Raw genomic sequence first — 12,502 nt, forward strand, 5'->3', positions numbered from 1 at the left:
TGCATGATTTCAATTGTCGCATGGTTTTGTCGAGACTTTTCCTACACGTTTTTTTCCCAAACAGAATTTTTTGTAATTTGTGGATGGGAGTTATTAATTATGAAAAAAATTTTGTAAATACCCCGCTTAAATCTTGCATAATGAAAGAAAATGCAACATTCAATATACATTCAATATACAATTTTTAGCTGTTTTAAAATTACAGTAGAGCCTTCATTTTACATTTTTCAAGGGATCAGAAAAAAATTGTGTAAAATCAAGGATAATGTAAAGTGCGACTGGGGCCTCAAAAATAGTGTAAAATGAGGGAAAACTTAAAATGGGGAGATGTAAAAATTAGGTTCCACTGTACTGGTATAAGATCCAGAAACCTATTATCCTGAAAGCTCTGAATTCTCAGAATAAACTCAATTATAATTAAATAATTCACATTTTTAAAAATTCTTTCCTTTTTCTCTATAGTAATAAAACAGTACATTGTACCTGCTCCCAATTAAGATATAATTAATCCTTAATGGGGGCAAAACAATCCCATTGGGTTTGTTTAATGTTTAAGTGATTTTTTTAGTAGACCTAAAAGTATGGAGATTAATTAGAAATTATGGAAAGACCCTGTATCCAGAAAAACCCAGTTCCCGAGCATTCTGGATAACAGGTCCCATACCCATATCTGTAAATGTGATTGGAAGCAGTATTTTTCTGTCCCTTTCTGTGCTGCTGTTTCAATATCTTTTAAAACAATGTGTCAGAAGTAAATCTTGTCTGCTCCTTTACAGATCTGCAGGTCCGCTGGCTTCTGCTACATTGTTTCAGTAGTCAAAGCTGAGGCTATAGAAAGGGACAGACAGATGCTGAGTTTTAGTAGCAGTTATATTTATATGTATTCTGACTGTATTGGAAAGTTGCCCAAAATGGCGCTTTCTTTCATTATGATAAATGTTATTTTTGGGTTTACATCCCCTTAAATAACTGCTCTCCAGTCTTAAAATGACATAGAAACACCTTAATACTACAACCAGGGGAATTAATTTACAGTTCTCTATAGTGCGGTATACTCCAGGCTTACGTAATGACAATCAGTAGGAACTAGTCATGTTTATTTCACAAGAAAAGCTGCCTCTTACCCTCCTCCAACACCCTCCCTTTCTTTCTCCTGTTGCACAGAGCTGATTGGCTGCCGTGAGGAATTGTTAGAGGCAGGGGGTGTTGGCTGCCCCAGAATTCAGTGGTGGCTGCCTATAAATACAGAACTCCTTTGTGCAAAACTATAAACCTCCTCTCTGGCTCTGAGTAGAGTTCTTGCTTCAACAGTGTTTGAACGGAACCCTCTTTGAGTCTTTTCTAGACCAAACTCTCTCTCTCTCTCTCATTACTTTTTTGTGACTTTTTGCGCCACCAGCAAACACCGAAACGCCGCCATGCAATCCCAGGTGCGCCAGAACTTCCACAGCGACTGCGAAGCCGCCATCAACCGGATGGTGAACATGGAGATGTATGCCTCCTATGTCTACCTGTCCATGGTGAGTCTCTATATATAACAAAGTGACTTTATCATGTGCCATGTGGGATAGTGTGTACAGCAAGGCAAGATGGTGTCAGAGGAAGGGGCTGTAACTGTGGAATAGTGTGTTTAGTAAGAATTAATGATGTCAGGGACTGTAATAATGCCATGTACCGTAATGGTATCTAGGGGAAGAGCTGCAGTTGTAGGATTATGTGTATAATATGGCAAAGCAGTGTGTATAGTAAGGCAAGAAGGTGTCCGTTAACTCATTTTAGAGCTGCCCAGCCTCCAGCCCTATCAGTGCCTTGTGTATGTGGTTACACACACCCCAGCTGCATGTTTCTGTTACTCTTATCTGGTTCCCTGTTCTGCTTGGAGTTGCTGAGAAAAGCACACCATGTTTTTTTCCACCAAAGTACAAGGACGTTAAAAGGTGGAGCTTTGTGGCTTGTTACACTTGATTAGATAAACAATGTTCCTGGGTCAGCATCTAAAGCTTTAGTATCACTTCCTGCAGAGGGTGGGTGGGGAGGTGCAGCATTACTAGGGAAACTTAAAATCTGTCCTGTTCTTTTTAACATACAGAATACAATAAACATAGAATTTATATGAAATGCTCTTCTGTAGCCATAATGCTCTTAAATACAAGTTTCAGCCCACGAATGACAACTGAAAGGGTGTGTTTTTCTCTAAATCCATTACAGAAAAGACTGCAAGGAGTAAAATGTAAATGAAATTCCATTATGCTCTGTTTGTAATGGAACTGCTACCTAGCTGCGTGTATAAATACAGTCACATGACTGTATGTAATATAGTCACATGACTGCATGTATAGTATTCCTCTGCAGCAGGGTTGACCTTCTGGCTATTGTCCAGTTGCAACTCCCAGCATCCCCTGAGGTCTGGATGCAGAAACAGTTGGTAGTGGGGGGGGGGGTTGGTAGCCATTGTTGGAATAATTTATACCAACTGGCCAGAAGATTACTTCCTGTTACACCATTTATATGTAACTGTTCAAACTACTAATTTAGGCAGAATATTGTCTTGTCATCTTCTACATAGGCCTTAGATAGGTGTTTTTAATATATAAAAGCTAAGTCCTATGTAGCAAATGCCAATACTATAATAAATATTATAATATTATAATATAATGCATAACATAATTCTCATAGGTCACATAATCAACACTGTTTTATGATGTTACCATAGCTATTACCCCCATAGCAATAACTAGTCCATTCTGGACATTATATCTATTTAGGCACATACACGTAACTTACCTTTTTCTGAAACTTGCTAAAGGTGCATTTTTTTCCTTCCAGTCTTACTATTTCGATCGTGATGATGTGGCACTCCATCATGTGGCCAAGTTCTTCAAGGAGCAGAGTCATGAGGAAAGGGAGCACGCCGAAAAGTTCCTCACATATCAAAACAAACGTGGGGGGCGTGTCGTCCTTCAGGATATCAAGGTGAGGGCCTAGTATAGATGTTAAATCCCAGCATAATAAAATAAAGGGATGTCTATTATTTGATAGAGCAAAGAACAGCAGGAAGTAAGGGGGTCACAAACCTTCTATGGCAACTTAATACTGTTGGCATTGTATTCTGACTCCTTGTTGTCTTTGTTAGAAACCAGAGCGTGACGAATGGGGTAACACCCTGGAAGCCATGCAGGCCGCTCTGCAACTGGAGAAGACCGTGAACCAGGCCTTACTGGATCTGCACAAGCTGGGGTCCGACAAAGTTGATCCTCATGTAAGTACCTGGACTTTAAGTAACTACCTTATACTGTGTAGGCCTCCACATTGCTTATACGTCTAAACAATGACAAATAATTTTTCATCAACTGAGTGTGTAGCTTCCAATCATCCCTTTATAAAATCACTAAAGTATTGGGGCATCACTTGTGTGGCCAAAACATTCATTCTCTGTATATTTCAAATGGGATCTTCCAAATCTCTTGATATGACTGATGTTTATCTAGAAAGTCAACAGAAATATGCATGTTTGACACTTCTTGATGTACTGTTGTCTTGAATACTGTGTAATCATCTAGGGTATAAATACAATATGTATGGAATATTTAATGATCCATGGTGTTATTCTTGCTTTATAAGCACATTTCACTCTAATTAACCTGCTTCAATAGGGAAAAATCCCCTACTGTCAAAAAAAAAAAAGAACTCTAATGAATTGTGCAAACATGACCATGATGGTAGGAACACATAGTTTTGCCTTTCATGTTCAGAGTTGCTCATTACATGCATGCAGAAAATATTTTAGGACCTCAATAAAGAGCTTGTTTTTATTTCCATTGTAGCTCTGCGACTTCCTTGAATCTGAGTACTTGGAAGAACAGGTGAAGGCCATGAAGCAGCTTGGAGACTACATCACCAACCTGAAGCGCCTTGGGGTACCGCAGAACGGCATGGGCGAGTACCTGTTCGACAAGCACACCCTGGGGGAGAGTAGCTAAGCGCGCTCTCAAGGTGGAAACAACCAGTCAGCTCTCTGTTTCATAATACTGTCTCTTTAATATCTGTGTGGAATATACCTTAGCTCCCATGCCCATATTCAGACCTTTTAATCTTGAGGATGATGGGAAGACATCTGTGCTCTTGCTGTTCTCAATCATGCAGAAGCTGCTGTGCTTGTCAACATGTTTTCAATAAAGTTTTTTCAGCATTCCAAACTGTGCCTAGGTGGTCTTTTATGAAGGGGGGTGGTAAGCGGGTAGTCACACGGAATTCAGAGTAAGATGTATTTCCTTAACTCTGATTTTTACACAAACATTGGTAAATGCTTTGTATCCCTGTGATAAAAAGAGTCTAGTTGCAATTGTTGCCCAAAAATGTGGCTTTGTTTTGAGCAAACAGTGTTAAATGAACCAAAAGCTTAGGTTTACCCAGTTAAGGGCCAATAAGTGAAAATACCCTAAATTTGCACATCTAATAACACATATCAGGAGGTAACGTATGCATTGCAATGCGTGACTATCACCCCATACTAGGTGAGATCCTGTTGAGGCATAAACAATGGGGACAAATACATACAAAAAAATAATGTTGATCTCGCTAGTTTATCAAGCAAAACTAGTTGCACAAAGGATATGACCTATTTACAGTATATTTTTTTTGTGTTCCCCTGCCCTCCATTGTTTAGATAACTTGTACAAGCAGGCAAATGCCTTTATTAGGTTCTAAAAGAGGCACATCTCACTATATTATTTGCATGAGTTATGGCTATGGACACACTGCCTTATTGGGCTGACCGCACACAGGCTGATCAGATTTAAATCAATGGAGCAGAGGAACTGAGCAGATCTGCTTCTCTCAGCCTGCAAAATTATGCAGGCTGACAACAGCCGCTGATCAGCTGCTGACAACAGATATATATATATATATATATATATATATATATATATTTTATTTTTTTTGTGTAGTTTGACGCACTTTTCTACTTTTTCACAGCAACTGCATTTTCTGAGATAATTTACTTCCTGTACAGTCATTTCCTGCCAGGCTAAAGACACTGCTGTTGCTAGGCTACAAGACAGGAAGCTGCCACTATACTGTCACCTGCAATTCACAGAGAGAAGATATATAATACTGTCCCTTAGTTTTTGGTCGGGGCCACAAAATAGGTCCACATGGTGTTTAAAGTGGGTCGCCACAACCCTCTTTAATACAATTACATTCTCTACTGTAGTAGAGATATTAGTAAATTAAAGGTTATCACTGCAGTAGAAAATGTAATTGTACTAAAGAAGATTTTGGTGACCCACTTTAAACAGAAGAGGGGCCTATTTTTAGGTCTGATCTATGGGCTAAGGATTAAAACGGAAGTAAAGCTCCCCACAAAGTTTAGGAATTCAATAAGAATTCCTTATGAAAAGCTACTCCACATGGGCTACCCAGGCTCAGCAAATCAATTTGGTCACTTTTGTGATCAAATGGGCCAACTCACTAATCTTACAACTTGATGGCATGACTTCCCTTACTGACCTAATCATATTCCAACCTTTAATTACAAATTTTAAATATTTTGGGCCAACGATGATTGGCCAGATGTGTCTCTCACTATAATAGAAGCAAGTCAATGTAGAGTTAATCCCAGCAGAAAGCTCCTTATTGGAGAATTTAGAACAATACATAAAGTTGATGTAATCTTTTTGACAAACACAAGACATATCAAGCATGTTAAGAACCTTCTCTGTAAGGGGAAATTTAAAAACTAATTAAGAGGCCACTTGTACCTTCCACATCTCCCAGAATTAAAATGCTTCCAAGACATTCCTGCCAAATGCTACTCCAATGTTACTCCATTCCAAGCCAGCCACAACTACATGTTTCTCTCTAAAGTCTAGAGCACCAAAGGTAAATCTTAAATGGGGCCCATTCATTCCAGGCCTAACAAAGGATGACTAGGATGGAATAATGGACAATATAGAACAAACTCTTACTGGGACACCAGGTACAGATTAGTCCACCTTAAAATCATTCAAGGTATTTCAATTTCTTCAGTTAAACTGTGTAGAATAGCAAAACAGTAAACCCCCAATGCCTCAGGGAACACATTGCCTCAATGTACATTTATCTGTGTCATTTTGGAGTGTCTTCAAAACAAAAACAAGTTGTACTTTTCAGACAAACTATATTTTCCACAAGCAGTATGTCCTTATATTTGTCTATTAGGTTTATAGATTAGATCACCCATAAACACTAGTGTGGATATTTTTCTTTCATACAGTGAAACTCATTGTTAAGACAGGAATGGGACCCAACCCTCCTATATTTGCCAGCTAGAAGGATTATTCTATAAATTGGTACTGCACTTGTTAAAGACAATAAATATTAAAACCAGAAATTGCACATAACTTGTGGTTAAAGATACAGTAACTAGGTAAAGAGTAAGAGAGTCAATTAATTTTAGATGTGGCAATATAGTCTGCCAGTGAAGTCTAGAGAAAACCAATAAGGTAAATAGTGGGCATTGCAAAAATAACACACATATGTAACATATGGGCCAACAAGCAGGGCAGAAGGGCGGGTGACATTTTTGTTTGGGGTGGCTACCAATAGATTGTTTTCCAATGGAGCACTTATAATTACGGTATATATGAATATGAAGCAGCTGATCTCTCTTAGAAGTTAAGCCTCCCTGAATCTTTATTAATATCTGCCTATGCCAACATGACTAATACATACATATGTATGTGTGTGTCTATACACACACACACATAAACTCACTCTCACACTCACTACCCAAGCCTGGTAAAATAAATCCTTTCTGGAAATACCATAAAGCCATTTCTGACAACTATGTTTTAGCTTCTGCTTTGCACCAATATAATTCGGAACCAAGACACGTCCCCATCTTTGTGTACAGAAGATACTGTATACCCCATATTATGCATTTAAAAGAAAACAATATCCTATTATCCTAAGCATGGTTTATACAGTAGTTCCTTTATGTTTATGAGTGTTCAGCAAAAAATATGGAAGATGCCATTCTGGTGCCTCCAAAGGAATCATTGAAACCTTATCTTTAGACACAGCAAAGGTCCTCTCTGGTGGCCATTTTCTTGTTTGGTTTCACTAAGAAACTTCTTTTACACTGTGCCTTTGTCAGATATAGGAATACCTCCTGTTTCAAAAGAAACCCTAGTATACATAATTTTGAGATACAGAATCAAGTACCTCCCTGCTGCCAAGCTGTGCCAATTGTAGGTGGCTACCTTAATAATATATAAGTCTGTGAGTTATCAGTCTATTTTGCACCCCATCTTTGGGATTGGTTGGGGTGGGGGTAAAGCAGATATAGTATGAAAGAATAATAGGTTGTCTAGCTCGCATTGTCTGTTTTGGAGAATGGCAATGCCCACTTGATTTTGCCTATGCCTCCTGCCATTCCTTTTGTTTGCATACATCTCTCAGTGTGCACACATAACATGTTTCAGGCCAGCAGGAGGCAAAGACAGTATTTCGAGTAGGAGAAGTGCCCAAAACGACCCATGCCATCTTCCTTTGGAAACCACTTGACACTGGTACAGGTGGTTCTCTACCCAAAAGCAAACATGAGAATTTTTTCAGGCCCTGTATTGCCTGCACTACCTGTGTCTGGAGGTTCATATGACACCTCCCAGAGATGAGAAACAAAAGACATTGACCACCCCATGTGCCATAGCCCTTGCTTAGTCTCTAAATATGACTCTCTGTGCATGGCAATATCCCATTATGCAAATACAAATGAATGATCCTACTAGAAGTATTTTCTTAGTGTCTGCTCTAATGCTATTTAACAGTTGTACTTACTATTTCAGTTTCAGAACCATAAGCATCATGTATGACATAATGACAGGTGTGGGACAGATGTGCCCACTATGAATGCTGTAAAAATAAAGGGAAACTTGCAGAATTATCTTTTTTGCAATTGCAATACCCCATATAGCTACACAGCTAGGGAATTAAACAAATGCACAACCTACAATAGCCAAGGGGTGCCTTCCTTCAGTAAGCATCACTTAGTTCTTGGGGCTTCATCACTGTGATCAGGGCCGCCATTAGAAATCACGTGGTCCCATACAACAACATTTTCAGGGCCACTGGGCCCACCCCAGCGCCCAAGCCCCACCCCAGATCACGCCCCCACCCCGGATCACGCCCACACCACATTGGTGTTCAGTAGAACTGAACTCGTGGCTTCAGGACTTCAAGTTCGGCTCCTTTCATGACTTCAGGTCTTTTCGCAGCTTCAGGACTTTAAGTTCGGCTCTTTTCGTGACTTTGCGTCTTTTCGCAGCTTTGGGACTTAAACTTCGGCTCTTTTCTTGACTTCGGGTCTTTTCAAGGCTTTTGGACTTTAACTTTGGCTCTTTTTGTGACTTTGGCAGTTCGGGACTTTGGCTTTTCGGCGGTTCAGGACTTCCAAAGAAGCGTTGCGGCTTCTGCGCTGCCAAGGGGTGTGTGGCTATTTTGAAAACTGCAGCACAGCCGGCCCCCCTTTAGGCCCAGGCCCAGTACAGGAGTACCCCCTGTGCCCCCCTAATGGTGGCCCTGACTGTGATACCCAAACTCTGTCACATTAAAGACTGGGCCACTACTAAATGTTAAAATGATTATGTGGAAGCTGCCAACTCCTTAAATGGTACATATGTGGCTCCTGGTTCTCTCCTGGGCAATATATAGCTCCCAGGAGTGAACTATTCAAGGCACATACAGATTAAGCTCTCTATAAGACGATACAGCTTAGTAGAGAAAGTAATGCAGTCATGTCAAAGTCATGTAGAAGTCAATGGCAGATGTCCCTTTTACAATTGGAAAATGTTTGTGATCTGCGCTGGTTTGCGTTCGACAATCCAATAAAATCGACGTCATGGGGCGACAATTTGAAAAAGTCGTACTATTTGAGCATCAAATTAGAAAAAGTTGCAAAATTCAAATTGTAGCATGGTTTTGTCTAGACTTTTCCCACACAGACTTTTCACTATCAGAAGTTTTGATAAATTAAGGCAATACATGGATGGGAGTTAGGCCGAATTAGACTCCATTATAATGAAATAATTCACATTTTTTAAAATTATTTCCTTGTTCTCTATTGTAATAAAACAGTAGATTGTACCTGATCCCAACTAAGATATAATTAATCCTAATTGGAGACAAAACAATCCCATTGGGTTTGTTTAATGTTTAAATGATTTTAGTAGACTTTAAAGTATGCAGATTTAAATTATGGAAAGACATTTTATCCAGAAAACCACAGGTCCTGAGCATTCTGAATAACAAGTCCCATACCTGTATCTGTAAATGTAATTGGAAGCAGTATTGTTGTGTCCCTTTCTGCACTGCTGTTTCAATCTCTTAAAACAGTGTGTCAGAAGTCAATCTCATCTGCTTTTTTACAGATCTGTTGGTCTGCTAGCTTCTGCTACATTATTTCAGTAGTCAAAGCTGAGACTAGAAAGGGACAGAAAGATACTGAGTTTTAGTAGCAGTTATATTTATACACCTGTATATAAAATTAAAACCATTGACACTTTGTCAGAAATGTATACTGTATTGGAAAGTTGCCCAAAATAATATTTTCTTTCATTATGATAAATGTTATTTTTGGGTTTACATCCCCTTAAATAACTCCTCTCCATTCTTAAAATGACATAGAAACACTGCAACCTGGGGGGTTAATTTACAGTTCTCTATAGTGCGGTAATCTCCAGGCTTACGTAATGACAATCAATAGGAACTAGTCATGCTTATTACACAAGAAAAGCTGCCTCTCACCCTCCTCCAACCCCCCCTCCCTTGCTTTCTCCTATTGCACAGAGCTGATTGGCTGCCATGAGGAATTGTTAGAGGCAGGGGGTGTTGGCTGCCCCAGAATTCAGTGCTGGCTGCCTATAAATACAGAACTCCTTTGTGCAAAACTATAAACCTCCTCTCTGGCTCTGAGTAGAGTTCTTGCTTCAACAGTGTTTGAACGGAACCCTCTCTGAGTCTTTTTTAGACCAAACTCTCTCTCTCACACACATTACTCTCTTTTTTTGTGACTTTTTGCGCCACCAGCAAACACCGAAACGCCGCCATGCAATCCCAGGTGCGCCAGAACTTCCACAGCGACTGCGAAGCCGCCATCAACCGGATGGTGAACATGGAGATGTATGCCTCCTATGTCTACCTGTCCATGGTGAGTCTCTATCTATAACAAAGTGACTTTATCATGTGCCATGTGGGATAGTGTGTACAGCAAGGCAAGATGGTGTCAGAGGAAGGGACTGTAACTGTGGAATAGTGTGTTTAGTAAGAATAAATGATGCCAGGGACTGTAATAATGCCATGTACCATAATGGTATCTAGGGGAAGAGCTGCAGTTTTAGGATTATGTGTAAAATATGGCAAAGCGGTGTACATAGTAAGGCAAGAAGGTGGAGCTTTATGGCTCGTTCACACCCTGGGCAAATTACACTTGATTAGATAAACAATGTTCCTTTAGATTTAATTCTCATAGGTCACAGAATGAACATTGTTTTATGGTGTTACCATAGCAATTACCCCAATAGCAATAACTAGTCCTGGACATTAAATCTATTTAGGCACATACATGTAACTTGCCTTTTTCTGAAACTTGCTAAAGGTGCATTTTTTTTCCTTCCAGTCTTACTATTTCGATCGTGATGATGTGGCACTCCATCATGTGGCCAAGTTCTTCAAGGAGCAGAGTCATGAGGAAAGGGAGCACGCCGAAAAGTTCCTCAAATACCAAAACAAACGTGGGGGCCGTGTCGTCCTTCAGGATATCAAGGTGAGGATGTCAAACCCCAGCAAAATAAAATAAAGGGATGTCTATTATTTGATAGAGTAAAGAACAGCAGAAAGTAAGGGGGTCACAAACCTTCTATGGCAACTTAATACTGTTGGCATTGTATTCTGACTCCTTGTTGTCTTTGTTAGAAACCAGAGCGTGATGAATGGGGTAACACCCTGGAAGCCACGCAGGCCGCTCTGCAACTGGAGAAGACCGTGAACCAAGCCTTACTGGATCTGCACAAGCTGGCATCCGACAAGGTTGATGCTCATGTAAGTACCTGGACTTTTAGTAACTACCATAGACTGTGTATGCTTATACGGCTAAACAATGACAAATGATTTTTCATCAACCGAGTAGGTAGCTTCCAATCAACCCTTTATAGAGTCACTAAAGTATAGGGGCATCACTAGTGTGGCCAAAACATTCCTTCTCTGTTTATTTCAAGTGAGACCTGCCAAATCTATGTAAAGTAATTTAGGGTAATCATCTCGGGTAGAAATATAATATGTATGGAATATTTCATTGTTTTTGGTGTTATTCTTGCTTTTTAAGCAGGGGAAAAGTCCCCTACTGTCAAAAAAAAGAACTCTAATGAATTGTGCAAACATGACCATGATGGTAGGAACACATAGTTTTGCCTTTCATGTTCACAGTTGCTCATTACATGCATGCAGATAATATTTTACGGCCTCAATAAAGAGCTTATTTTTATTTCCATTGTAGCTCTGCGACTTCCTTGAATCTGAGTACTTGGAAGAACAGGTGAAGGCCATGAAGCAGCTTGGAGACTACATCACCAACCTGAAGCGCCTTGGGGTACCGCAGAACGGCATGGGCGAGTACCTGTTCGACAAGCACACCCTGGGGGAGAGTAGCTAAGCGCGCTCTCAAGGTGGAAACAACCAGTCAGCTCTCTGTTTCAAAATACTGTCTCTTTAATATCTGTGTGGAATATACCTTAGCTCCCATGCCCATGTTCAGACCTTTTAATCTTGAGGATGATGGGAAGACATCTATGCTCTTACTGATCTCAATCATGCAGAAGCTGCTGTGCTTGTCAACATGTTTTCAATAAAGTTTTTCAGCATTCCAAACTGTGCCTAGGAGGTCTTTTATGAAAGGGGGTGGTAAGCGGGTAGTCACACGGAATTCAGAGTAAGATGCATTTCCTTAACGGATTTTTACACAAACATTGGTAAATGCTTTGTATCCCTGTGATAAAAAGAGTCTAGCTGCAATTGTTGCCCATAAATGTAACAAAAGCCTAGGTTTACCCAGTTAAGGCCCAATAAGTGAAAATGCCCTAAATCTGCACATAAAGTATCTATTTGATACAAATCTAATAACACATATCAGGAAGTAACGTATTCATTGTCATGCGTGACTATCACTCCATTCTAGGTGAGTTCCTGCTGAGGCCTAAACAATGGGGATGAATACATACAAAAAAACAATGTTGATCTTGCTAGTTTATCAAGCAAAACTAGTTGCATAAAGGATGTGGCCTATTTATATTTTATTTGTGTTCCCCCTGCCCTCCATTGTTTGTATAGCTTTTATTAGAAAAATGCATTACTAGTGGTACAAGCAGGCAAAGTCCTTTATTAAATTCTTAAGTGAAATAATCCTCCTTGGGTTGAGAAACACCATACTGCTTCATTTAGAGGCATATTTATATATTTTTAATGTAGTTAC

The 12,502-nt window shown here is 39.7% G+C and overlaps 2 protein-coding genes across 2 annotated transcripts; both read left to right on the forward strand.

Moving 5' to 3' along the window:
* Nucleotides 1-1,282: 1,282 nt before the first annotated feature.
* fth1.1.L (ferritin, heavy polypeptide 1, gene 1 L homeolog) lies at nt 1,283-4,196 on the forward strand (the record flags this gene model as incomplete). Its single annotated transcript, NM_001096738.1, is given in 4 exon segments — nt 1,283-1,520; nt 2,827-2,973; nt 3,134-3,259; nt 3,825-4,196. Coding segments are annotated over 4 exon segments (531 nt in total). The 5' UTR covers nt 1,283-1,418.
* A 5,742-nt stretch (nt 4,197-9,938) lies between these two features.
* fth1.2.L (ferritin, heavy polypeptide 1, gene 2 L homeolog) lies at nt 9,939-11,763 on the forward strand. Its single transcript, NM_001090588.3, is given in 4 exon segments — nt 9,939-10,186; nt 10,655-10,801; nt 10,951-11,076; nt 11,531-11,763. Coding segments are annotated over 4 exon segments (531 nt in total). The 5' UTR covers nt 9,939-10,084; the 3' UTR covers nt 11,687-11,763.
* The last annotated feature ends 739 nt before the right edge of the window (nt 11,764-12,502 follow it).

Source organism: Xenopus laevis, chromosome 7L, assembly GCF_017654675.1.
Source record: "Xenopus laevis strain J_2021 chromosome 7L, Xenopus_laevis_v10.1, whole genome shotgun sequence".
NCBI classification, from domain to species: Eukaryota; Metazoa; Chordata; class Amphibia; order Anura; family Pipidae; genus Xenopus; species Xenopus laevis.